General features: G+C 26.3%; 1 protein-coding gene across 1 annotated transcript; it reads left to right on the top strand.

The window, feature by feature from the left end:
- Window positions 1-3,899: 3,899 nt before the first annotated feature.
- On the top strand, window positions 3,900-25,754 carry LOC129968915 (trichoplein keratin filament-binding protein-like). Its single transcript, XM_056083255.1, has 13 exons — window positions 3,900-4,067; window positions 7,146-7,336; window positions 10,243-10,357; window positions 11,083-11,196; window positions 13,013-13,069; window positions 13,198-13,266; window positions 16,435-16,608; window positions 17,135-17,247; window positions 18,450-18,516; window positions 18,614-18,783; window positions 21,166-21,247; window positions 22,752-22,937; window positions 24,304-25,754. Exons 2-13 carry the CDS (start codon window positions 7,146-7,148, stop codon window positions 24,385-24,387), a joined length of 1,422 nt encoding a protein of 473 aa, XP_055939230.1. The 5' UTR covers window positions 3,900-4,067; the 3' UTR covers window positions 24,388-25,754.
- The last annotated feature ends 694 nt before the right edge of the window (window positions 25,755-26,448 follow it).

Consider the following 26,448-nt stretch of genomic DNA (forward strand, 5'->3'; position numbering starts at 1 on the left):
ATTTCTAATGGAGGTAATTTACTCATCTTTTTTCCTGCTGAAATAACTTTTAATTTTTTCAACATTAATATCAAGACAAAATGCTCCATATCTTATACATATCACTTTCGCCTTTGGATACATATTACTTTTATTTTTGGAAGATGCAAATATAAAAATGCAGAGCAAATGTAGAAAAAAAAAAAAATCCCAAGTGAAAGCATATATTAATAAAGAGAGAGAGAGAGAGAGAGAGAGAGAGAAAAGATTTGATTGACCAATACTTCTACCACTGCATGACATTAATTCAATTTATAAAATTCTCTACACCTTAAAGCTAATCCAGAGCTAACTTATGTAGTTTGTACTACTATCAAAGAGCATGACTTAAAAAAGCTTTACTTTCTTAACATTATCAACGTCAATATTGGAAAAATTCATTTTCCAAATAATTTGTTTCCTTGGACTACATACAAATATCCCACTTTCTTCTCAAACATATATAGTGCATAAGATTTTTAGCCACTGGAAATCTCTCTAAATATCAAAATTTCAGAAAATGTCTTTCGCAACTGATGCATAGATGTTTATTAAACTCCAAATATAAATGGAAGCGAGAAAAAAACAGGCCCAGGATTCACTTTCAACCTACATTTTTAATAATAGATGGAAGCCTGAATAATCTTCAACTATGGCGTGCTATATGAAAGTCTATTTTTTTCCAATAAATTCAACTATAAAAGGAAAGGAAAAAAAAACTGGTTGAGAATTTACGTTTAATCTACTCTTTTAATAACATATGGGAGCCCAAATCAAGCAGATCCTTAATTTTTAGTTATGACATGCTATGTAAAAGCCTACTTTTTCAAAGAATTATGTCTATTTATTTTTTTTTTTGTCAGAAAAAAAATTGTTATTTTATAGACTATATTTTATATTATTTATTTTACATTTTAAAAAAATTGCAGAGAAAGCATACATATAAACATCAAATAAAATTAAGAGTTCCTTCAGATGGAATACTAGGCCAATCATGTTAAATGGCTTGATGGAAAGAGAACATCTATGTTGTTTCTTGTTCTCCTTTTTCCTGAAAAATGACATCAATTCAATTAATCTTTGTAGGGAAGGATTAGAATTTTAAGAAATTAATGACTTCTACACTGCTTCTCTTGAGTTTTTATCAGTAGCTCTGATCATCTTCAGTTACAGATGCACAATTATTTTGCTCACAGTTTTGACTTTCACTAATATTCAGTTTCTATAATTGTGTAAATAATTTAAATTACATTTTATTGGATCTTTTTATAGTATAAAAATTTGTAATTATTATTATTGTTATATAGGAAATAGCACATATAAGTGTATTATCTTTTTAAAGCATTGAAAATGATTCAAGCATTGCCCTTAGATAGCGAATTTGAGCATGTGTTATAGACAGGGTTACGATAGATCTGCTATACAGGTATAAAGTAGTGTGGTTTTCATTCAATGCTTGTTTAATTGTACTTTTCAGAGCACTAGTGGAACAATGTGTTTTAATTGTTGGAGCAACATTGGCTTCAAAATAGTGAGAGCTATCTTCATGAAATCTTACTTGCATGTTTCTTTATGTCTAAAAAGATTATCTGTTTTTTTTGTTTTCTTTTTTGTTTGAGTATAAAACTGAAAGAATAATGCACTGAAAAGAATTACAAACATACAGTATTCCACCAGCTGATTAAATAAAACTGATAAAATTGCAAATCAGTAACTCTTAAAATTGTAAACAAGGTAAAACCAACAAAGTTAAATGTTAAATACAATGGTAAAATCCAGTTGCTTTTAAAAATTTAAAAAGATTTTTGTGGGGACGTTCCCCCACGAGCATTTGCATGTCCACTGTTGAAGCACAGAAAAAACGTAAACGATAATAATCAAAATTAGGACACTCTATTAAAAGATGAAGAACGGTTAAAATCACTTGGCATCTAGAGCAGATAGGAGCTCGATTACCGAATAAAAGGTGTTTATGAGTAAAACGAGTGTGACCAATGCGGAGTCTAGACAATTTGACGTTTAGCTCTCGCACTGGTAAACAAGGCCAGGATGAAATGATAGGTTTTACGTTATGAAGTTTGTTATTAGTATGATTGTTCCATGATTCCTGCCAGAGTGAATTCATACGACGTTGATAATTTAACATGAATGAAGTAGAGAGTACTTTAGCTTTGTAATCAATAGCATTTAGGGTAAAAAATGGTTAGTTATATTATAATAAATTCAGTTATATTATGATGAGTTGCATACCAACTTATTATAATATAATTAAATGTATATAAATTTTCTAAAAAAAATTATTATAATTATGGAGGAATTTTAATCTTTGATAGCTTAGGATAAAGATTTATTTGATAACAATTATGGCTTGATGATTGTATTACATTCTTTTGTCAAGCCATAATTATTCACTAATCTAACAGTGAATGGTTTATTCTTTTTAAATGATTCTATTTGTTCCATGCAATAATCAGATGTAAAAATTTTAAATATTTTTAGATGTACAAAAAAGGAAGTTTTGGCTTAACATCATATGAAATATATTACATTAAAAAATAATTTAAATGAGCAAAAATCAGGTAATTTTGAAAACAATTTTATAAATGGTTTGGTTGGTTACGAGTTTACAAATACGCAAATCATATTTGATTATGTTGTTAAAAGAAAAGAAAGGGGGGGGGGGAAAAAAGGAACTCTGAAAGTTAATTAATGGCATTTGTCACAAAATATTAACATTTGACCTTTAACTGCTTTATAAAAAAATAAATTACTGCTTTTTTTACAGCTATTTGAAGAAGAAAAAATTTCAATAATAATATATCTGCAAGATTCAAATTTATTAATACTACCTTTTATGACAAAATATTTCAACTGAATGGATAAGTTCAATGAGCCACATTGAGAAGAATAGTGAAATATGTACCAAAACAATTAGGATAAAATAGATAACAGTGAAGGAAATTTTAATGATTAATAAATGGAATATTACTGGGATAGAAAGCAGTCATGCATTAAAACTGATTTCTAATAAAAAAGGATAGTGTTTCACGTTCTTTTTTCTTTTGAAAAAATACAATTAATGTTTTTCAATAGCATATTTATGTAATTACAGAGCAGTTTAATAATATTCTTACACATAAATTTAAACAGTTTTAGAAGTACAATTCCTTTTTTTTCTTTTTCTAAAAATAATGCATTACATTTCTGAAATACAATTTTACGCATAATACATAGCATAAGGTTACAAGCAACTGTGGGAACATAGACACAATGATTTAAGAGCGCTTTTGCTTAAATTGAAACCAAGAAAAATAATATTTCAATTTATCATTATTTAAAGTAGTGCATTTTATGAGCAGCGTCTACATGTAAAATCTCAAATATAATGGAATAAAACTTACCCCTTCATTGTACTTATCATATACATAGTCACAGCCAACATCCACGGCTCTTTCAAAAAAGAAAGCGCCAACTATAATAGTTAGCGCAAAAGTGGATGTACGCTTAAAAAGTCCATGATAAAGAGTGGAAACAAATCCAGCCATAATTCGTATCTATTAATTTTGTATAACTCAAAACTTAATTGTAAACACGAAGCAGGTCAGACGACCTTCCGGTTAACAAATTTCCAGAATTCACGAAGAGCCAGTAGTAGTAGATTCTAGATGGATTTTTCTCGCATTCGGAGCATTATTAATTGAACTTAAATAATATGCTATAATAGCATCTATGCAAAATATTTTGGAATATTTCCTATTTTATCATCAAAAATTTGAACTAAATAAAATTTTTGCATCTGCAAAAATAAAAATTATCTATCGTTTAAGCAGGAGGGTACTTCTAAACTATGTTGTTAAGAAAAACCAAATAAATAAGTTTGAATTTGTTTTGCGTACAAATTTTCGCGGGTGTATATTGATCTATCCTATGATATGTAGTTTACAATTCTATGAAATTCTAGAATGCATTATTTTTTCAAATGAGTAGAGAAATTTTTGAGAATGCAGTGTTTTTAAAATTCTAAATCATCACCTTCTGTTTAATACAATGTGAGTAATTTCTAAAGATTCGAAATAAAAGCTTGCGCATATCTTTTTAGTTTACTTATGTATTTTAATAAAGTTCGCACAGTAACAAAAATAAATAGCACAATATAGGTTTAAAAAACTATATTGTGAAAAATCATGGAAATATATCTTTATTATCTTAATCAGTTGGTTTTAATGAACAAATGAGACCAAATATTTTAAAGTGACTCTGCATCAAATCTTCGGAATGGATTCATTTTGTTCTTATTTGTTTTAACTATTTGTTAATCCATATTAGATTCTTAAATCTCGTATTTGATATTCCTTATTTTCGATAATTTGATTGTTTTTGTTTTTTTTAAGATGCAGCAACATTTGGTGCATTCTAATATGTTTTTTTAAAGAGATTTTAATGGATTAATATTTCATAAATAGAAATCAATCCTGAACTTTTATTAGCCATTTTTGGTTCTTCAATGATTTATTATGTGCATAAAATGATGTATTTTAAATTATTATTTTGGAATTAATGTTCTCCTGTTAAAATTTGTGTAAATATAATAGGTGCTACTTGGTCATATTTTCTACTCCATTGTTTTGGTAATTATGCAGCAGACAGCAATTAATTGCTTTGTTTTTTTTACATGTCTATTAAGGAGTTTCGATAGCTTTCTGCATTCTGTCTTTTGGCATTACAGTTTGATCTCTTGTTCTTGATTATAAATTAACTCGTTTTCACAGAATAGTGTAAAGGTATTTGTTTTTTAACCTCTCCTTTTTTGAATACCCCTGATTTCAGGAGGCAATCAAAAATTGTTATATATAAAGTATACAGTTACTTAAATGAATTGGTATAATCTAAACCAAATTTTACAGTACAATAATTATTTTTACAGAAGCAGAAAGTAACTCTTGAAAGGTGTGGTGTTTTTTGCTGAACAGTACAGCAAAGTTGTAAATGATGTTTCGGCTTTCGAATTGCCCAAGGAAAAGAGTAAATGAACAAAGCCCATTACAGACCTAAATAATTTTGACAAAAGCATTATAAGCCATACCATACAAGAATTTTATGATAGAGAGGAATATTCAACAGTGATAACGTGAAGAGTTTGCTTAATAGAAAAAAAAAATTAATTCCTTTGGGTTCACAAAATAATTATTTGTAATTAAAAAAAATTGGGATTTTATTAAAAGTGCAATGATGGGTTAGGTTTTTATTGGAAAGGAACAACATCATTGTTTCTTGTATGATGTATTTGTAAAAAATGTGTCACTCGAGAATTGATTAGTTATCCAGGCCAATGACATATCTTGATGAAGCTTAAGTAAATGCTAGCCATTCTCCTAAATTTATTTGGCAAAGTTCCACATTATCTAGATTGATCATTTGTCATGCCAGATCTACTGATTCAAGATTTTATTCCATCTGCACAACTTCTATTTCAATCCAAAAGCACAATTGACTATCATGAGAAGATGAACAATGAAATTTTTAAAAAGTGGCTTCTTAATTTATGAAGAGGATTGAACAAACTAACTATCATTATTATAGACAATGCAAGCTATTATTTTGCATACCACATACACACGCAAAAAAAAAAAAAAATCTCTCTAAAAAGACAAAAAAAAAAGGTATTGTGGCATGCAAAATTATACCTCTTAATGTGATTAAAAACCAGATAAGAAATATTTAACATTGTAAAAGAACATAAAAAAAAATACAGAACATATGAGCTTGATCAGATAGCATATGAAATGGGACATGAAGTAGTTATACAACCCCATATGACTGCCAATACAATGCAATAAAATTTATCTAAACACATGTGACTTATGAAATTGCGAATAAAAATAAAATTTTCAAAATTAAAGATGTTAGGAAATTGCTCAATGAAGCAAGCCCTGTTAAACAGTTGATGACTGGGAAAAAGTATAAAATACAGTGAGAAATTACAAGAAGACTTAGATAAATCTGGTGCTAGAGATAATGCAATCAAAAGGATTGTGATCAATATGCAAGAGGTCAGTGAAAGCAGTTTCATGAAAATCAAGAGGAAGTTTTTTTTTTTAAATGAAAACTTATAAATTAGAGATTTTTATCTTTATAATCTTTTTATTTCTTTTAAAATAAAACGTAAAAATTTACCCTGATAATGAAAATTATATCTGAAAGTACATGTATTTATTTTTTAAATATATGAATTTATTAAACATATGTGTCATTAAAAGTGTATATTTATTGAACTGAAATTTATTGATTTTTTGTAAAAACTCAAGATCTAAATTTTGCATAATAGATTAATTATTTCCACATCTATTGAACATATTTTTTCATGTTTAAATATTTTTGTAAATAATTAATATTACATTTTTTTTTAGAAGTATGATAAAATTAGGTTTAATATTCTAAATGAAGTATATGTAGTTATTCTACAAAATTTCAAAATTAAATTTCCAATAGTCCCCCCCCCCCCAATTTACTGAGGATGCTATCTTAAAAGTTTAACAGTTGAATAAAATTGTTTGCTTACATTGCCATCTTAATTTTTAATGACAAAAATAATTATATTAAAATATTTATAAAGACTTTATTAAACATCATAGAAAGTCATCATGATGTCAGTATATTTTTGTAACATATAATCTTTTAAACAGTAGCAAAAATATCCAATTGTTTCCCATTCTAATTGAAATGTACTGGTGTGTATTGGCAGTAAAAGCCAGATTTGTTAAAACCATGGCAACAGAGAAAGGGAGAGTGGGAAAATCCTATGATTTTGAAATGCTTATTTTATTTACATTTATTATTGTATTGTTTCAGAAGTAATTGGCATCATCTTATGACCTCCAAATTCATGCAGTCCATCACTTTAAAGCAGGATATCAATTCAATGGAAATTAATGATAAAACTGTTTAACTGAATTTTGTAGGTTAAATTGGTATCAATATAGAGTTATGAGTGCTCTTTTATTATTCTGCATATGATATTTATGCTTTATTGAGGGGGAAAAAATCTTTTTCTTTTAAGCATTCACGAATATTTTGATCTTATTTTAATTATTTACTAGATATCACTTTTTGAATAAATTCTCTTACAGATGGCATTATCTTCTTATTGGATATCACAGAACCGTAAGGATTTGGCCGAACGAGCCATTGTTTCTAAAAGAGAAAAAGATGCTGTTAGAGCATCGAAATGTATGGAAGTAGATTCTTACCACAGGCAGTTGGCACTCAAATCAGCTAAATACAGAAGTCTTGAGGAAGTACAAGGTTTAAAAACATCAAAGTAAATGTTGATTTCTTGACAATTACATGCTGTTTGAACATCATATATTTCACAAAATTCTTGTTGAAATTTATTATTTAATGTTATAAATGCAAAAAGTTTTCATTTCAAGAAAAATTTAGTTTGTTTCCATATTACAGTGGCAATTCACATAAGTAGTATTGTGAATCACGGAAAATAAATTTACAATATATTGATTAAATAATAGCATTGATTATATTTACCTATTTAAAATTTTTTTATTGGTATTAGCAAACCTTAAAATCTGCATTTTTGGGAAATTTTTGCAATAAACTGGTACTGCTGATGTTACTTAAAGAAAGAATCTACTGTTCTCTTTAGTGCTTGGATTTCTTTTTCTTATGGATCATTAAAAAAAAAACTCTAGAATAAGATGGAGATTAAAAATTTGAATATTGAATTTTAATAGTGCTCAAAAGGTATGTCTTTATATGTTAATCAATGAAAAAAAGTATTGAACAAAAATTGTGCTTTTTATCTTTTAGTTCTCACAAAAGGCCTAAACTTGAAAACATGACAAAAAATTAAAAAAAAAATAAATTATAAAGTTTACTTTTTCTCCAAAAATAAACTGTGGATTTTGGCTTCTAATAGCATTTAAATATATCATTTTAATTGCTTGATGTTAGGAAAACAATATTAAAAACTGCATAATTTCTGCTTTTGATATGCTGTATATTGAGTTTGAGCAAAAGTGTTAGAATTTCAACGAAAATTTGAAGTTTTTGCCATTTTAAAAATTGATGCACTGTGATATTTTAGGGAAGGAAGAAAAGGAAATTTTTCTAAATAATTAGTTAATGTGAATGAATTACATATCGTATTTGGAAAAAATTACATCAATTTATAATTCTAAGTAGATTTCAAAATGTTATATTAAATGATCTACAAAAGATGGTTGCAATTTCAGTTTCATCCACCCTTTATCAAATCCAATAGAGTTAAATTATGCTTATTTAAGCAAAAATATTGTCTTGCAGATTTTTGTGTTTAAAAATTTATCATTTTAGATCTTCAGAGAAATATCAATTTAATTGCCTTTTTCTTGTCCTCACACTTTTTTTGCAAACTCTTATCTAGTTTTACACATGCTTTATTACCTATGATGTAGCATAAGTTTTTTTTTTAAGTGCAAGTGTAACAAAGTTTTATTTTACAGAATTGAATTTATTTGTGGAGTCAATCTCAGTTTTTAAAAATTTTCATCATTGAAGTGGAGGATAGTTAACTTTTTGACCAGTCTATGAAGTCAAAATAATCTATAATATGAAAACTTTTTTAGGGAATCTTGGAAGTTCTTATAGACATAAGATTTTATGTCTTTGCCTTTTGTATGTCTAAAACCCTAACTTTCATATATATATAATGGATTTCGAATCCTGTCGGCTAAATAATATGCAAAATTATTTTGGTTGAAGCAGAGTGCAGGTTTGAAGACATAGAAGAGACTTAGTATTTTTAATTTCGTTTCATTCTCTTTTCAATATCCATCTTGGGAAAGCAATTTATTTGCAAGCAGACGCAGTGCAGCACAAAAGCAGAAGTAAGAAAGAACGGCGAAACAAATGATTACTAGTTTTATATAACATAGAATTTCTGGCCACGCGCTGATGGAATATATATGTTGACCTTTAACAAGGGCAACAGAAATATCACTTTCATTTGATACATAGTTCTGATGGCACATTAGTTTTACAGAGGAATTAATTAAACCAAAAGTGGAATTGGATCACAGAATAAGAGAATATTTTTGGAATAAAGCTACTATTGGCTAAATTAAGATAAAATCTTGGAAATTAATTTAATTGAAATTAGAATAAAAATATCATTATATTGTTACAAACCTGCAATTTTGCTACACGGCACGAATAGTGACATCCTGAAAAAAAAAAAAAACCGTTAAAGCCTTTGTAAGATATGTCCTGTGCGTCAATGACCTGAGAGCTTGGCGATCATTTGGCGACTTGGCGATAAATTTGGTGAGTTTGGCGACTAAATGGATCATACTGGAAAGTTCGAGAAGGTTTACGATCCATCCAGTAATAACCGAGGTACGCCCTGATTGGTCAGAAGATTCTAGCCCCGCCTCCCGGAACTATAAAAGACGAACACTTTGTAGAAGAAGAAGTTGTGTGGATCGTCAAAAGTTGTGTGTGTGAGAGAGGAGTTGGAGTGTAAAGAAACTGGAAGATTAGACAGCAAGCAAGCTGCTGAACTATTAAAGATTAAATGCGCTGCTTCATTACGATTAATTGACGGTTTTTATCGCAGTAGAAAATTTTTTATAACAATATAAATATATATATATTGTCTCACGTCCACAATCGTAGTCACTTCATTTTCTAGGGATAAAAGAATATGTTTTATTTAATCGTAGGATCAATTATCTTTTTTCTGTCTGGTAACATCTCATTGCTTTACAACCATCAAAATATATTTAGAATACGATTTTACAGACAGATATCAGACTAGGCAGTAATATACAATGTTTTATAAATTATATCTGTGTTTATGGTTCTTAGAATTAAACAGCCATCAGATCCAATTTGCATTTGTCAGCTATGAGAGTAATTGAGAAACCTAAGATATCTTACAGCCATATTTTGAGCATATTCCTATAGAATTGCTTTGGTAATATTTAGATGGTATTTTTGTTTTTTATTAACATTAGTTTTGTTTGCATTGATTTCACTTAATTCGCTTGCTTCAAAATTTACAACAGATATTTTCTTATAATTTGCCAAAATTTCCAAGAAAATTATACTGGTAAAGAAAGTTATTTCTTAACAAGTACCAAATTGTGAAAGGCTTTTGTTTTTATATTATGCATGTGTTTTCTACTTTTCAATATTGATAGTTCTTTCTTGTATTTATAATATTTATAGAGCAAATGATGAATCTCGTGTAAAAGAAAGCCAAAGATTTGCTGAAAAGGAAAGGTTAGAATACAGAAGGCAAAAGTTAGCTCATATATTGGCCATTGAAAATGACCAATACATGGTATTTATTAAATACATCTTTTTTTATAGCATATCCTGAATTTTTGTTTTAATTACAAATTTATAATTTAAATTTTGTCTTATTTCAATTAATGATAATGATTTTATTGAAAAGCAGTTCAAAATAAATCAGTATGTTAGAATTTCTTATATAAAAGTTAGAAAACATTTTCTCATGAATCTGCAAGAAGTATATCTATATTATAGGGATGTAGGAATGAAATTGAGAAATGAATATAAATATTCTTTTAATTTATTAGAATAATACTATAAATGAATGCTGTTTATTAAAAGGAATTGAAATTGAATGAAAAATGTTATTATTATTAGTGACTTTTTCATGAAAGTGGAAAAAAAAAGGTTCTTTCTCTGTCAAATAAAAGCATAGTTGTCAGAGGAATAAATTTAAATTAGAAAAAAAGTATTCTGTTACTGAAATTCCTTAGAGAAAAAAAAAGCTTTTTTTCTTTTTTAGCATTCTTTTAATTGTTTTAATAAATTATGGTGGAATGGAGTTTCTATGTAAGTTATCTAAGCTGCTGTTGTCAGGGTTGGTTATTTGTAATTTTTTAGAAATTTCTTAAATCTCTTTTTATTTTTGTATTTATGTAAATAAAAAAAAAAAGTATATTTTCTGAATGTTAAGAATTTTTGAATGAATTGTATTACTGTTTTACATTTTTTAAAATATGAAATTGTCAGGTAAATCACTTTCAAATTTTGTAGAAAGAATTGAAAGCTATGCAAGATGGTGAGCGAGAAAAGGATCCATGGAATATTGTTAAATTGAAAGAACAAATCGAAGAACTGCAAAGAAGGCGAAAGGAAGGGGAACAAAATGTAAACACTTTGGAAATATTTTATAAAATTATGATGACACTTATAAAATTATTCCTAAATTACTGAACTTATTTAAAACTAAAATTCCTCTATGCGCTGTGCTGTCATTTTTCATCTTCTCATGTTTGAACTTGTAATTTATTTATATAAGTATTTATAATTATTCAATTTTAGAATATTTAGCATTGTTCTGTTACCTGTATTGCTGTCTTATTAAACTTTATTATAATACAACTCCTATCTTAAATTTTTATTTTTGTGTTATATAATTTTACATTAGTATAAAATAAGCTTTCTTTTTCTTTTTCTTTTTTTCCTGATTTTTATACTTGAAAACAATCCATCTGAAGCACCATATTCTTTGAATTTCATTGAATTTTTAAAAATATTCTTAAGAGTTTATGATTTTTTTTACTGAGTAAGCGACAAAAAAGGCATTTTATTTAAAGTAAAACCAACCAAGGAGCAAATATTAGTATTTTTTCTATCAATTGCCTCAAAGTTATTTTGATTGAGGGAGAAATGAATATAGCTTTATTATAGGGAATGCAATGAAGTATTGTAGAGACATTTGCAACATGTTTCACATGTGTTACATATTATGCCAGTTCTTCGAATGTGTCAAAGTGATGATTCACTTTTGTCTTTTTATGTATCTGATGTACTTAAATTTCTAAAACAACAGTTGTGTTTTTCAAAGTTTTGAAAGAAACTTTTTGAGTTGAAATTATTTCTTCGGTAAACTGTTAATACCAGTATGATTTTTTTTTTTTAACAATGTATTTTGTATTGCAGTTGATAGAATGAGTGCAGCCATAAGAAGCAACAAATTATTGAGACTTACGTTTATGCATTTTATGTTTATATTTGTATAAAATTTGATACTTTGTTAATACACAAATTAATTTATTTCATCTTACACATAATTCTATAATAAAAAGTAGTGCATTAAGGTTAGTTCTTATTTATTCTATAAATGTGCTTAAAAAGTATTTATTTTTTAAGGTAAAATTAGTCGGTGCATCCTGATTTATATCATTCAATTTCATATGATTAGTCTTGATGATTTTGTCTAAATGTTATTTATTATGATCTCTGTTAATATGCTTATGGGCTTTGTAATATACCACTAATCTTTAATGATATTTAACAATTTTTTCTTTTATGATTATGAATATAAATATTATTTATAGTCTTTGTAGTATAAATATATGTATGTGATATTGTACATGGATTTGCATCTGTCTAAGATGGGTATTTCCCAACTTTGATTTTAGAGGGATTTTCTGGTAATTTAGCATAACATGAGGTAGTTCCATTTGGAATATCTCCTCCATAATTATTAATTTGCATCGCCTTTTTTGCATCTTCAGTATATCACATAATAATCTAAAATTAGTAAAATTAATCCTCAAATTGAGCTAATGAGATGTGAAGTACCATTGATACTAGTGGGAGAAAATTATCAGCCTTCCCCTGCTTATTTTGTAGTAATCAATGATTTTCTATAAATAATTCCATTACTAATGGAAAATTTATGAAGTCTTGTAATTGGGAGTGAGTCTGGTAGTTACATAGTTATTAAGCCTGGTTTTGCAACTTTTAAAACATTGCATCAAATTAAACAAATTTGATGCAATGGTGGAAACATTTGCTTATAGAAACGTATCTGTGTATGTCAGAATTCTGATTGGAAATCACATGACTAATTAAATTAATTTTAGAGAGAGCATATTCCCTATTTTCTCGTAAGATTATGTCAATTTAATATGCATTAAATTTCAACACATATAAAGAATTATGATTTTTTTTATAGATGCAGAAAAGATACCAGCACCATCTATTTTCATCTAGTATAAAAGCTTCAAAAGAGGTAATTAAATAATGTATTTCTCAGCATATTAAATGAATGCTTCACTTTATTGAATTAATTCATAGTTAAAATTTAGGCTTAAAAGTACATAGTTAACTGTCTTTTAATTTTCTTTATGTTTGACAAAGAAAGAAGAAGAAGAGCTACAAAGAGAAATCTCAGAGGCATGGCAGCAACGGAAAGAAGAGCTAGAAAAGGTAAAATTAGAAGTTTTAAATAAGTAATCATTTTAACTCTTTTTTATTTTGTAATCATTTCTTTTTATTTTTGTTTATAAATCAATTTCATTGACATCAAACAATGTTAATTCAAATGATATAATATGTGAATTTTCTTTTGGTTTTCATCATTATAGTCGACACTTTAGCAGATTTTTTTTTAATGACAGATTATTTATGACCATGAAGCAAGGAGATTTTAAATTAATCAGGGCTAGCTTAAAACTGTTACTTGAATTATAACTTGATTAATTAATTTTATAGTTGTAATTTATTTATTTTCTGTTAATGGAAATACTGTTCAGCTTTGATTTGGCTGTTGGTAAGTATTTTGAATAGGGAAAATCTCACTTGAAGGAAAAAGGTTGTTTCTTTCTTAAGCTCTCTGACAATATGCTTGTGATTTTTTACTATATCTTTTGTACATAAATCTGCAACAATCAGTTCTAAAATATTATTGGCAGGTTAAGAGCTTGTTTAGACTAGTGCTTGTCTTCTAGCATTGTATATATTGATAAGCATATTTGCAATAAATCTGAAAAAGTTTTAAAAAATGGAGCTTTTCTGAATTATAAGTAAAAATAACTTGTTTCTTGGGCAGTATATTTTGTTTATTCAGTACTGATTTTAGTTAGGAAAAATAGAACTATTTGAAACATACTTAAAGTATACTGAGCGATGAATGAAAAGAAGAAAATGGAACAAGATCATTTTGAAAATTTTAGATGCATCCAAAAAAAGTTAGGGATATTTCTTTTTATAGAAATTGGAATTATCAGGGAAAATCAAACAGCAGAAATTATGCTCATCCTGATTATTTAAATGGCAGCTCTTAGAATAATTATTACATGATTTTATTAACATTACTAAGCCTAAGCTTTTAATGAAAGAGAATGAAAATAAATCTTGATTCAGTTTTTTTAATTAGTATATAATTAATGCTTTATGATCTATGGGTTATAGTAATACTTTATATTGTAATTAAAATTAATCAGAATTGTGCAAATGAATGAAATGCTTTGGTCATTTGACTATAAGTATTTTCAAAGCTTATCTTTCAAAATAAAACATTTTTTATTTATCAAGACTGTTTATCATTTCTATATAATGTTCTCTTGTTTCTGGCATATAAATTTGCTTTCTACTATTTTCAAATTAGTTTTTATTATGAGAATTTTAGTAATTTGTTGAGTACAAATGAACTGGCAAACATTAGAAAACTATATCATCATCAATTTTAAAGGAATCTGTATTTTTTGAATTTAGTTACATTTTTTTCTAATACCATACAGAGTATTAATTAGTTGCGATAAAGGGGGAAGGAACAATTATTTTGCTCCTTATAACTACTAGATAACTTTTCTTTTCCTTATAAGAATAAGTATTTCCAAAGTATGTTTGAAAGTTCCAATGACTCTGCTTTTTGATAATCAAGAATGGTGAATATCGTAATAAAGAAACTAATGCAAGTAAGAATATATATAAAAACTTAAATTGTGTTACATAGGTAAAAAATTGACACAGAAATTTATAATCACTTTTAAAGATTAAATTTAATGTGAATCAATATATAGTGAACTACAATATAAAAATGTAATCAATGGTTGTCTACTTTGATAATTTAGGAATAGAGGACATTAACAATTTTGAGTGAAAATTAATTGTGTTTATAAATTTTCATTTGATTCCTTCTTGTCCAAACATCAATTAATAATACCAGAGATTTTGATGAATTCAGAAAAAAAAAAAAAAAAATTCCTTTGCTATAGATTAAATAGATGTTGGAGAAATTATTTCATCTTCCTCTTTAAAAAGTTAATATTATTAAAAGATAATTATATATTAAAATATGTATGCTCTTGAGAATGATATTAATGTACAGATTTTCTTTTCATTCAGATTGTGTTTATTGGTATGTTTTTATGTGATTAATAAATATTTTGTTTATTGATAATAATTAGAATCAAATGTAGAATCGGGAATTTGATTTGAATAAAAAGCTTATAATATTTAAGCTTTCTAACAATTTTGAAAGTTAATCAATCCAGCTTATTCAGTGAATACTTCAAAAATAATTGCTTCTCATAGAAACTAATTTTTATGAAATAATATGATAAATCATTTTAAAAAAATTAAGTTATCAAGATTATCAAGATGGCCATTAATAATGTAGAGCTATGATTTTCATGATTTTTGAGATGGTTTGTATGAATATGATATATTGTCTCAATTTTCATTGCAAATTATTTATATGAAAGCTTGAATATCATAGTAAAGTTAAAAAAAAAAAGATTATGATAATCAGTTTTTAAAAAACTTTAATAAATATTTATAATCAGTTTGATAATTTCATAATTTTGGACTCAATTGGGGTTTTTATCAAAACATGTGCCTTTTAGTATATTAGCACTTAGCAACTGAAATTCTTTTGAAACCAAAGAAGCTCTGTTTCATTAAAAGAAAAACTATCTTAACGCCTTTAGTCAAACAATGGAATGCTACAACATTTGCAAACAACTTTTTCTTTTGAAAATGATACTATTTATTAAATACTATTATAATTATTTATTATTTCATAGAATTTAGCATGTTAGATAAACAAGAGCATTTGAAAGAGCAAGAAAGGTTCGCTATTGTTCCATTAATGTTCAAGTATTTATTTTCAGATATATTATTTTATAATGAGAGATTTTATGGAAACCATCAAACAAACAATATAAAAGCTTATGTTTATTAAAAATACATTTTTTAAAAATGAAATTTTTTGTTCTAAAAATTTTTTTAATTATTATTCTACATAAAATGCATTATTAAATCAAGTTATATTATGTTTAATTCTAGACATTCATTGAGATTAAAATAAAAAGATGAAAATTCTTTTTTGAAAGTGAATTTGTCATGGCTAATATATGTAAATAAATAAACAAATACATTTTATTTTCATCTTTATATTTGATAATTTAATCTTATGTTCTGCATAACTGTGCTTTCTTATGATTTAAATCACTTTCACATTTACTTTTGCACATTATACGTGCTTGTGATTTATATTATTTTAAATGTCTGTAACAAACGCTTATTTTCCATGTATTGTATTCAGAAATATTTTTAAAGATTTATTTTATTTTTTAAATTTTTTTTTCACAGTTAAGCTTGGAAAAGCAACAAAAGGAAAAAGAGAAACTCCAGAATCTAGAATTAGAGGAATTAAAAGCAAAACACGAAGCACGAGAGGTTGAAATATCACAATTAGAAGAACAAGAAAAATGGTCCAAACTTGTGGAAGAGAAAGTGAATGAACTAAATGCAGCAGACAATGAAGTAAGTATTAACACATGAAATATGCTAAAATTTTTAGAAAAATTTTTCATGTAGTAAATGTCTTTATTCTGTGTTAAAAACTTTTACTGAAACCTGTCAATCATGTTCTATATCAGAATTTTTTTTTTTAATTTTTATTATTTTTAATGAAGAATGTAGGAGGTTAGATTATTTCACTCAGTTTTTCTATTTGATCTGAGAAGTTTGAAGGCAAAATATTCAGTAAGTTATAAATGGAGCATGGTTTTCTCTGCATGCTTGGGTAAACAGTTGACCAAAGTTGAACTTTATAATAATTTCTTCTCTTCCACTTTTCTGAACAGAAACCTAAACCAATTATATGTTCCTTTTTACTGTTTTGCTTAAATGTGTTTATTAATTCTTAGTGTACTCTGTTCTTAGTGTACACCTTCGGTTGAAATAATACTTTTTCTGAAAAGTCTTTTTAATAATGAATAAAAATATAAGTTGAATTCATTTACAAATATCATATTATTATTCATAATTATTTTTTGTTGTATTTTAGATTCAAAAATTAAAAGCCGAGAAACAGATACTTATTCAACACTTGGAAACATTGCTTTCTTTGCAAAAGAGGCGAGAGGCTGTGCGTGAATTGCAGAAAAAGACATTTTATAAGTATGCTCAACTTTTTTAGTATTAATCTATAAAAATTATAATTCTTGTTTCATGCAATATATATATATATATAAATTTCATGGAGAAAATAACATTGCATATTTATGTCTTCAAGGATTAAAAAAATAAGTGATTTTTCATTTGACGAAGGTTTACCTTGCAAGAAGAATATTTGTTGATATATACATTGATAATTCATTTTATTTATCCAACACACTATTGAATTAATTATTTAACGTTTTAAATATATTTTTTTAATTTTTGATTATAATATTAAGTACCTATTATATAGATTAATTTTATTGTCAGATGAAACTAATTTGTTATGGATAACTATTAAGAATGACATTTTTCCAACTTTTATAAAATCATACTTGAAATAATGCTTAAGAATTGTTTTTAGGGAGCTAGAAAAGCAATTATCTATATATATATATCTTTTAGCTATTTATTGTAAGGGGCTGTAAAAATAAACAAGTACCATATTTATTTTCCTTAATTTGTATCATTGGATGGATTCTGGTTTTTTTCTTAAAAAACATATTATAAACATGTTTGATATCACAAACTCTAGTAATTTATCCAGTCAAATTCTTTGATATTAATGAGTCAAAATAATTAAGAAAATCATCTTCATTCAAAGCATTTCATTGAAATTTATAACATGACAAAATGAAAATGCTTTTTATATACCAATAATTCTGTAACTGATTAAAAAAATAAAAAAATAAATAAAAAACTTTTCTAAAGCTGCAATTTTAAAATTTTGTCATTATTTAATTCAAAAGAAAGAGCATTGAAGTATAAAAGAACTAATGTTCTTATCATAAAGGTTAGTTCTCACCATGTGCAGCTTTGTTTCTATTTGCTATGGTAATAAATCTTCTGAACCAAATTTTGTTTAAATTAGACAAAAATGAACATTTCTTTTTCTACCAAGATAGAAAGTCAATGTTATTTTGAGGAATATGAAGAGGGTTTTTTTAGTTGCAGTTGCAAAATTTCATTTAATAACATGTAGTTATTTTGAAAATTTCAAAATTTACATTTAATTTTCATTTTTTTAAAAAGTAAACATTGAGCATTTTTTTTATTTATTGAATGTAGTAAATATTTCCTCTGTAAATATTTTTTTTAAGAAAACAAGCTTCTTTTTATGTATTCTATTTTTTCTTAAAAATTTATTATATCCTTATTTCCAGAATGCAAAATATGTGGCAACCAAAAGAGAAGTTAAGGAGAATTTTAGTTGAAGTGCAGCATAGTCTGGTATGTCCAGGGATTTTTTTATCATTATTTTATAAAGTTAATAATAAATGAAATAACTAAAAAAGAATAAATTAATTTTTTATCGAATTTTCTGTAGGATTTTGATTATAAGTTGCTTATAACAATGAGTGCCTTCAACAAATCTGCCTTAGAAGATACAGCTCTGGCATTGCTGGATTTAGATTGTGTTACAGATGTAAAAAATAAGATTGAAATGCAAATTGCGATGGAAAAGGAAAGAGAAGTTGAAATACAACAGTTATACCAGTAAGTATTTAGAAAGTATACCAGTAAGTATTGGAATAAATATACTACAAGAATAATAAATAAGCTAATTATTAAGAAAAATATGAAATTGTTATTGTAGTTCAATGTATAATTTTATATATAAAAATGCAAAATATTTTTTATTTGTTTATTTACATATTTGAGTGTAAAATGGTGAAAATAAGTTAATTATTTTTAAGTATATTTATTGTACAGGGCCCTATTTCCCTCTCCATTTCTCTAGATTTTTTCTTCAATTAAATTTCTGTTCTTATAATATAATTCCCTCCCCCTCCTCCAAAAAAAAAAAAAAAAAAAAAAAAAACCCTAAATTAGCTAAACGTGGTTTTTCATTTTCATCTGCCTTGCAATACATTTTTATGAATAATTCTGTTTGCTCTTAATAAATAGTTAAGAATATTGCATACACAACTGTGTGACTGAAGAAAAATCAGTTATCTTTGATTGCATCCTTAAACATTAACCCTCTCATTCCCATGACCAATCATATGTATGTACCTCAGAATACTGGAATGCCTTGATTGCTATTTCAAAGAAAAGACAATATTCCTTACCCTCCCTCGAGAGCTGAAACAAGAACCTGTGCTCTTAGCATACAAAAGACCTTGCTGAGCTGATGGTTATTAAAGAAATATATGCTTAAGCATCCCGTAAGAGTTGTCGAAAAATCTTCCTGTTCTCAATCTTATCTTGGCGATTGTCTCTAATGGACAAAGCACGGGCCATGGGTATTCAATCAAACATACTTAATGGAAAAGGGGTGGAAGAATTTCACAGTGATATCCAAACTTCTTGGGCATTCAGCAATTTTGTTAAGTAGACATTTGGATTCTTTCAATATTGACAGAGTTAAAAGCTTAGTATGTGATTTGATAAAAGTATACTGCAATAGGTATATTTTATATTTGAAGAAGCAACTTTAATATTTTCATACTTTTCTTGAAGTGTTCACTGAAATTTCATTCTGTGATAATTTTTCAGCTTTAACACTCAATTTTAAAAACAGATATACTGAGAATGAAGATGAGAAAACATATATTTCAATTCCTTAATTGTCTGTCAAAACAAAATTCTTAATAATGATTATGACCTAGAAATTGAATATCTGAATGAAGTTCATTTTTACTTGCTCACAATATAATTTGTAATAGAATGTATCTTAATTTTTCAGGTCTAACAAAACACATTATACCAGTGTGCTATGAAGTTAAATCATTCAATCAATGCACAGAGGGAGGAAATAGGAGTGGGGAAGAAATTCTTTTAGACAGATTTAGCTTAGGTCTTAGGAGCTAGATCCTTTCTTGTTAAATATATACCTGATGACATGCATCTTCAGTTTTAAAAAATCTATTTATTATCCTTTAAATACAACTTTTACCTATATGTATTTGTATATATGTGCAGATATATAATGAAGAAAACTTCCTGTTCAAGGTTAGATTATCAAATAGACAAAATAGTCAACTACTTAGGGGCCCATATGATTTTGATTCCTCCTGCGTTATTTTCAGGACAAATGGTTTGTGTGATTTAAAAGGGCTATGTACTCAAACTTATTCAGTTAAAAATCATATATTTTTTAAATTTGGAAATATTATGGCTAGGATTTTTTTTATTGCTATATTTTCATTTTTTAAAAATTACTTGCTGATTAATGTAGTCTAAATTTTTGCATTTGGCTTAGACTCAATATACTTTTTTTATTAGAGTTTTTAAATTGTGTTAAAATAATACAATTTTTTGATATTTTGTTTAAAACTATTTTTTTAATTTAAACTCGATTGTTATATGCAAGAACTGAAACTAACTCTATAGTATTCTAAATAATTCATTGTTTTGTAATATCATTTTGCCTTAATATTTTCTTTTGGTTGTTTTTATTTGTATAACCAATCAAAATAATATAATATAAAAATGTAATAAATGTTGATAATATTGGCAATTTTAACAATTTATATGAATATTAATTTTTAAAAAAATGTCTGAATGTGAGAGTTGAAGAGAGTAAATGGGTGAAAGCCTTAAACTTGCATTACATAAGCCTACACCAAGCTTTAATTTGGCCCTGTTCCTGTTGTATCTTTATCGAAAGAAGGCTTGTAGAATCTTGTAGAAAGAAGACTTGTAGAAGCTTGGAATAAAACTCATGAGAGAATCATTTTCATCCGTGAAATACTAAATGTAACATAAATTAGGAAGATAGTTTTAAATGTTCTAAAATATAATGATAATATTTCATTAGTTTAAAAACATTCTTGATATATTGTTGCTGAATGAAATGTATAAAAGCAATCTTCAATTACTTTTTATTTGTATTATATTCACATAATTTTTAATGCTCTTATATATACTTTTTAGTGAAGAAGCAACTAGAGTTTTAAACAAGCGTTTAGAACAGTGGTCTTTAGAAGCTTTGGCAAGAGATGAGATAATGACTGATGTAAGTATACAAAATAAATACAAGTTGTGCAATAAATTAATTAAACCTTCAATAAATCATAATAAAAAATGTAGTGTTCGAAAAAAATGGATGTTCGTGGGAATATGTTCATAGAGCATTTGAATTATTTATTTATTTTTTTCCATTACAAAATTATTTTAAAAAAATGACCAATAGATGGTGCTCACATGTCCAACTAAAATGGTTTATGCTAATCTTTTTATTAAAATAACTTAAGATATGCATATTTTTTTCTTTGATGATCACAAAATTGCTGAAATTGGATGATAAACTGTTACCAGATTTGGACAGTTTTAATCAATGGAACAATTAGTTTGAACCAGAGAAATAACTCTGAAAGCAGTTATAATCAATAGCAGTTCTCTCAGATTTAAATAAAAATACATTGGAGAAAAATCATTAAAAAAACACTCATTAAAGACATCAAATATTGGTACAAAATGAACAAAAATTAAAATAATCTGGCTTTGTATCACATATGGGGAAACAAAGAAAAGATAATGTAGTGCATAAAATATGTTTGTGTTCATGCATTGTGTCTAGGTTTGAATTTGAGAACAAAAAATACTTTTGCGAGAGCTGTCCTATAAGAAATTTCTGATCCATTTGGTAATATCAGTTTACTTGATTGTTAGCACAATTTAATTATGCTACTAATTTCCTATTTTAAAATATATTATTTAAACATTTATTTAATTGCTTGAAGATAATTACATTACAAAAGAATTCTTTTACTCCTTTTAAATTAAAATTACTTATGTATTGCTGTGTATTGATAGCTATTCAAACAGTCCTAATTTGGCAATATTTTTCTACATCACATTTCTTGAATTATAATTTTAAAAAAAAGCATAGGATTTTTTCTAAAAATGTTTTGTCAGTAACAGCTTAAAAATATAAGAAATTAAAAAAGCGTAAATATGAATTATTACTCTTATTTACATAGTCTTGAATAAGTTCCTAATATATTGACATGCAATTTACATATTTGAAGAGATTTTATTTTTAACATCAATAGTTGACTTAACAACAATAATATATTATGTGTTAGGTGAGTTTTTTAGTAAAGGAAAAATTGTATAATTTCATAAATTTTTAATTAATACATTTGAAGAGATTTGGTGTAAATATGAGTAGTAGTTGTTCTGCATAATCAAAGTCTCTGAGTAAAGGAAAAATTATGCAATTTCATAAAGCTTTTCTAGTCTAAAAACAGATGTAAATATACATAACATAATATACATACATATACATATATCATTCATTGAAGTTATAATTGTTGTAGCTTTCTGCATATTATGAATTTGATTTGTCTCTATGATGTTCATAAAATCAAACATCTTGGTGATGCTGTGTATATCAAGTTTAATAATGTGCATTAAGCTAGAATGAAAGAAACATTTTGTGTGCATTTTTAATATTTCTTAAAATTTAGTTCATTCATAATATATAATAATTTCCTTTTCCTTGACATACTTTTTAGCTGTTCAAAACACTTGCAAAGGAAATAAATAAGAAAATCGAATATAACTTTGAACAAGAAAAGAAGTATCTTCGTTTGAAAGAAGAATGGCTCAAAGAAATCGATGAATTCAATCAAAAGGCCAAACAAACTGTTAAAACATTGGAAGAGAAGAAGCTGTGTTTCCTAGATCGTTCGAAAAGACTGGTGAGAAAATTTAATTTTTGTTTTCATTTTGAAAGATTCTTTAATTACTAAAGTTTTCCCTAAAAAATCTAAAAAAAACTAAACTTTTCTTTTATTTTTTTTATAATTCTTTGTTAGCTGAAATTAATTAGGATTTAATAATGTTCACAAAAAAGTTGCCATTGTATCAATTTTATCCCATTGAAATCACAACAAGTTGTTGGAATGAAGACATCCACTGTTGTAAAGATAAATGTTTCAATCAAAATTGAAATTACATGATAGATGTGTTTGAAATATTGATCAGTACATGAATGAAATATGATTTACATGACATTTGTATTCACATGAATAATCTATGCTTCATGGCGATAATTTCTTATCTGAATGAAGTGCCTTTGGGTGGTGGAGGTATGGGGCCTTTTAAATAAGTTTATTTGTTTTCATATAATAATTTATATCATTAGAATTTCAACAAAATAGGGTTATTTTAGTTATATTTTCATCACATAATTTTATCTTTTAAAAAATTAAAATTGAAAATAAAAAAAAATCATTAAAAAAAGTCAGCTCTTTTTTTTTTTTTTTTTTTTTTCTTCCACTTTGCCATTGTAGAGCGAGAAGATTTATTTTTCGTGACAAATGTATTATATAATTTTCCTTAAAAAATTTTTTTTTTAAAAATAATAAAATTGGTGTAAAAAAAGTTAGTGCAAATTGTCATTATTTATCCTTTTTCATTTTGTTAATGATACTATAATCTATGCAATCATATTTTTTTACCTCTGGTGCAGTCTGACATCTGGTGCAAACCATTTTTTGGCAAGAGTTTGATTTTTGATTACAATTGTAAAACTTTTATTATGTAGGCTGTTTTCAATTATGTATCAACTTTGGTAACTGTAGGTTAAAAAAAAGTTATGTCTGTAGTGCACTAACACAGATTCACATATTCATCCTTTCTATTAATACAAATAAACTCTTAAAATTATTTTAAATGTTATTTATACTAATAAAAAAGGATGTAATAGATGCTTAGTGCTAATACATATCATAATGTAAAATTCCATTACTGTTTAATGAAGAGAATTTTATACATGTTTATCTAAATGTGGAGGGGAGGGAGTGGAAAATAGGGTTAAAAAATCTATTTTATCACATCGCCCTATGTTGTTTATATTTTCAAAAGTTATTTTATTAGCTTTTCAGCATTTTAAATCTATACTTGTTATAATTTGTAAAATGTCTCCTATGTTATGAGGATAATTTTTATGCATAAAATGTCCCAGTTACTTTAAACAAAACACATGTAATACAAAGGTCTTATGAATTGTGGACTAGGTTATGCATTAATTTGTGACTTCAGTCTTTCTTAATCATTTTACAGAGGGAAGAATTGGAAACTTTGTCTACAGCTAGATCTTCTAGACCATCCAGTTCTCATGGAAGATATCAAATGGGAACTTCCTGATTAACATTGCCTTTGTAAGAGTTTAAGTGTGCCTTACCATATATATATATCATGGATAGAAAAATATATTCATTTTAATATCACTGCTTTGCTTTTAGCATGGACTTTTAAATACATTAACCATTATTTATTTTAATCTTTTTGCATTGTCACCATTTTGTGAAATTTTCATGCTCAAATTTTGTGTGAGATATTTTTGTTGCAATGTTTCATGTATATAGTAGCCTTTAAAAATGTTTTCAATTTTTAAAATTATTCTTTAAATAAATATTCATATTTTTATTGATCTTAGCAGTTCTGTGATAATTTTATATTTGATATATGGTTAAGAATGTGAATTGATAGCAAAAAAATATTATATCTAATGCACTGTGATAATTAGAGTTTTTGACTTTCCCATTTCATAAGCAAGTTGATATGGAGGAAGAATCAAAATTAAAATCCCAATTTCAAACCTTTACTATATAACCAACAGATATTTGTCATTCTCATTTTAAAAATAGATACTCTTAGAGATAATGACACAGTTTCATAGAAACACCGATTTTGCAATTTTTGGAATTAAATTTTGTTTTTTAAAACGATTGATTTTTTTTCATGTAATTACTCAATATTAATAATTTTACTATCTTAGGCACTTTTTGTGTGAATTTATTTGTTTTGTTGCTCAATTAATTGTACTTATTTTATTTTTCGCTATTGGTGTCTAGCACAATTCATTATTTTATGAAATTCAGCTTTTTTTACTGCAAGTCTCTGTCCTGTCTAGGTATAATGTATTCAAGTTTTAAATGCAGGCATTATAATTATTGAATATGTGCTCGTTTATTATATGGCATACATAAAGTCTTTAGTGTGGTCCTTGCCAAACTCTTTGTAGTAGACCTGTGTGGATGCTGTCATTAGTAGAGCAGGCTATGAAATTCAAGATAACCATTGACAATAAAAGTACTATTTCAGTAGCAAATAATCATATTGTTGGATTGATAGAGGTGGAAAGAGAGAGAAAACTGTTAACTTGACCACTACAGTATTTAAAAACTGCAGTCCATGCTAGGTTGTTTTTTTTTTTTGGGGGGGGGGGCATATGAAAGTTGCTATTACCAATATTCACAAAATGCTCCAGAGATTTGGCGATAATTGCATTAGAGATTTAGTATCTGGTATTAAAAGCTGTATATTCAATATTTGTGATAGTTGCATTCAAAACTTCAAAATATTGCTTATGGAAATATGTATCTTTAAAATAAATATAGTAAATACGGAGGATTTATTTTGACTCACTGTGTTATCAGATTCTATAACAAAAAATTTTCTAGTTTGGAAAAGTCAATATTATGATTTATTTCATGTATAATATTTAAAATAAATTGACTAGTGGAATGAATATGATACTTTAAATTATTAAGTTTTAATGAAACAATCTGTGTCTTAAGCACCATTTTTAATAACTATTGTGCAATTAAAAAAAAATGTTTGTAAATAAAAGTTTTTTTTTTTTCACTGAAAGTTTTTTGATGTAGATTCAAAACATGAATAAAAATTCATATTATATTCTTTTTGAAGGTTTGTTTCTTTTGCAAGAGTAATTTTATGTTTTCTTTTTTTGATTATTGATCTAGCCAAAATTTATTTTGAACGCAATAAAATTTCCAATTTAGCTTTAATCATACTGTGCTATATATTATATTGTATTTTGCATTTAATGCTAAAGGTTAAAAATCATTGTGTTAAAACTAATTATGATAGAACAAATTTGAAGAGATAATTGTTAAAACTATCTAAAATTGTCTCCTGTGGATTATTTTTCTTGTTATCTAATTGTTACATTTCCTGCATTTCTTTTTAAATATATGAATAGCTTAGAATTCATCAATCTTTAAAAAAAGGGAAGGCCTTTATTTTCTCTAAAAGAGTGATTTATTGCATCATTATTGTTATTATTTGTATATATTGATTTCATTTGCTCATTAATTATTATTGTTGTTGTTGTTGCCTATCCCCAAGATGAGCAGGGCTAATTCAGGTCCATGATATTGTGCACCCTAAAAAAGTCCAAAA

Source organism: Argiope bruennichi, chromosome 5 (assembly GCF_947563725.1).
Source record: "Argiope bruennichi chromosome 5, qqArgBrue1.1, whole genome shotgun sequence".
NCBI classification, from domain to species: Eukaryota; Metazoa; Arthropoda; class Arachnida; order Araneae; family Araneidae; genus Argiope; species Argiope bruennichi.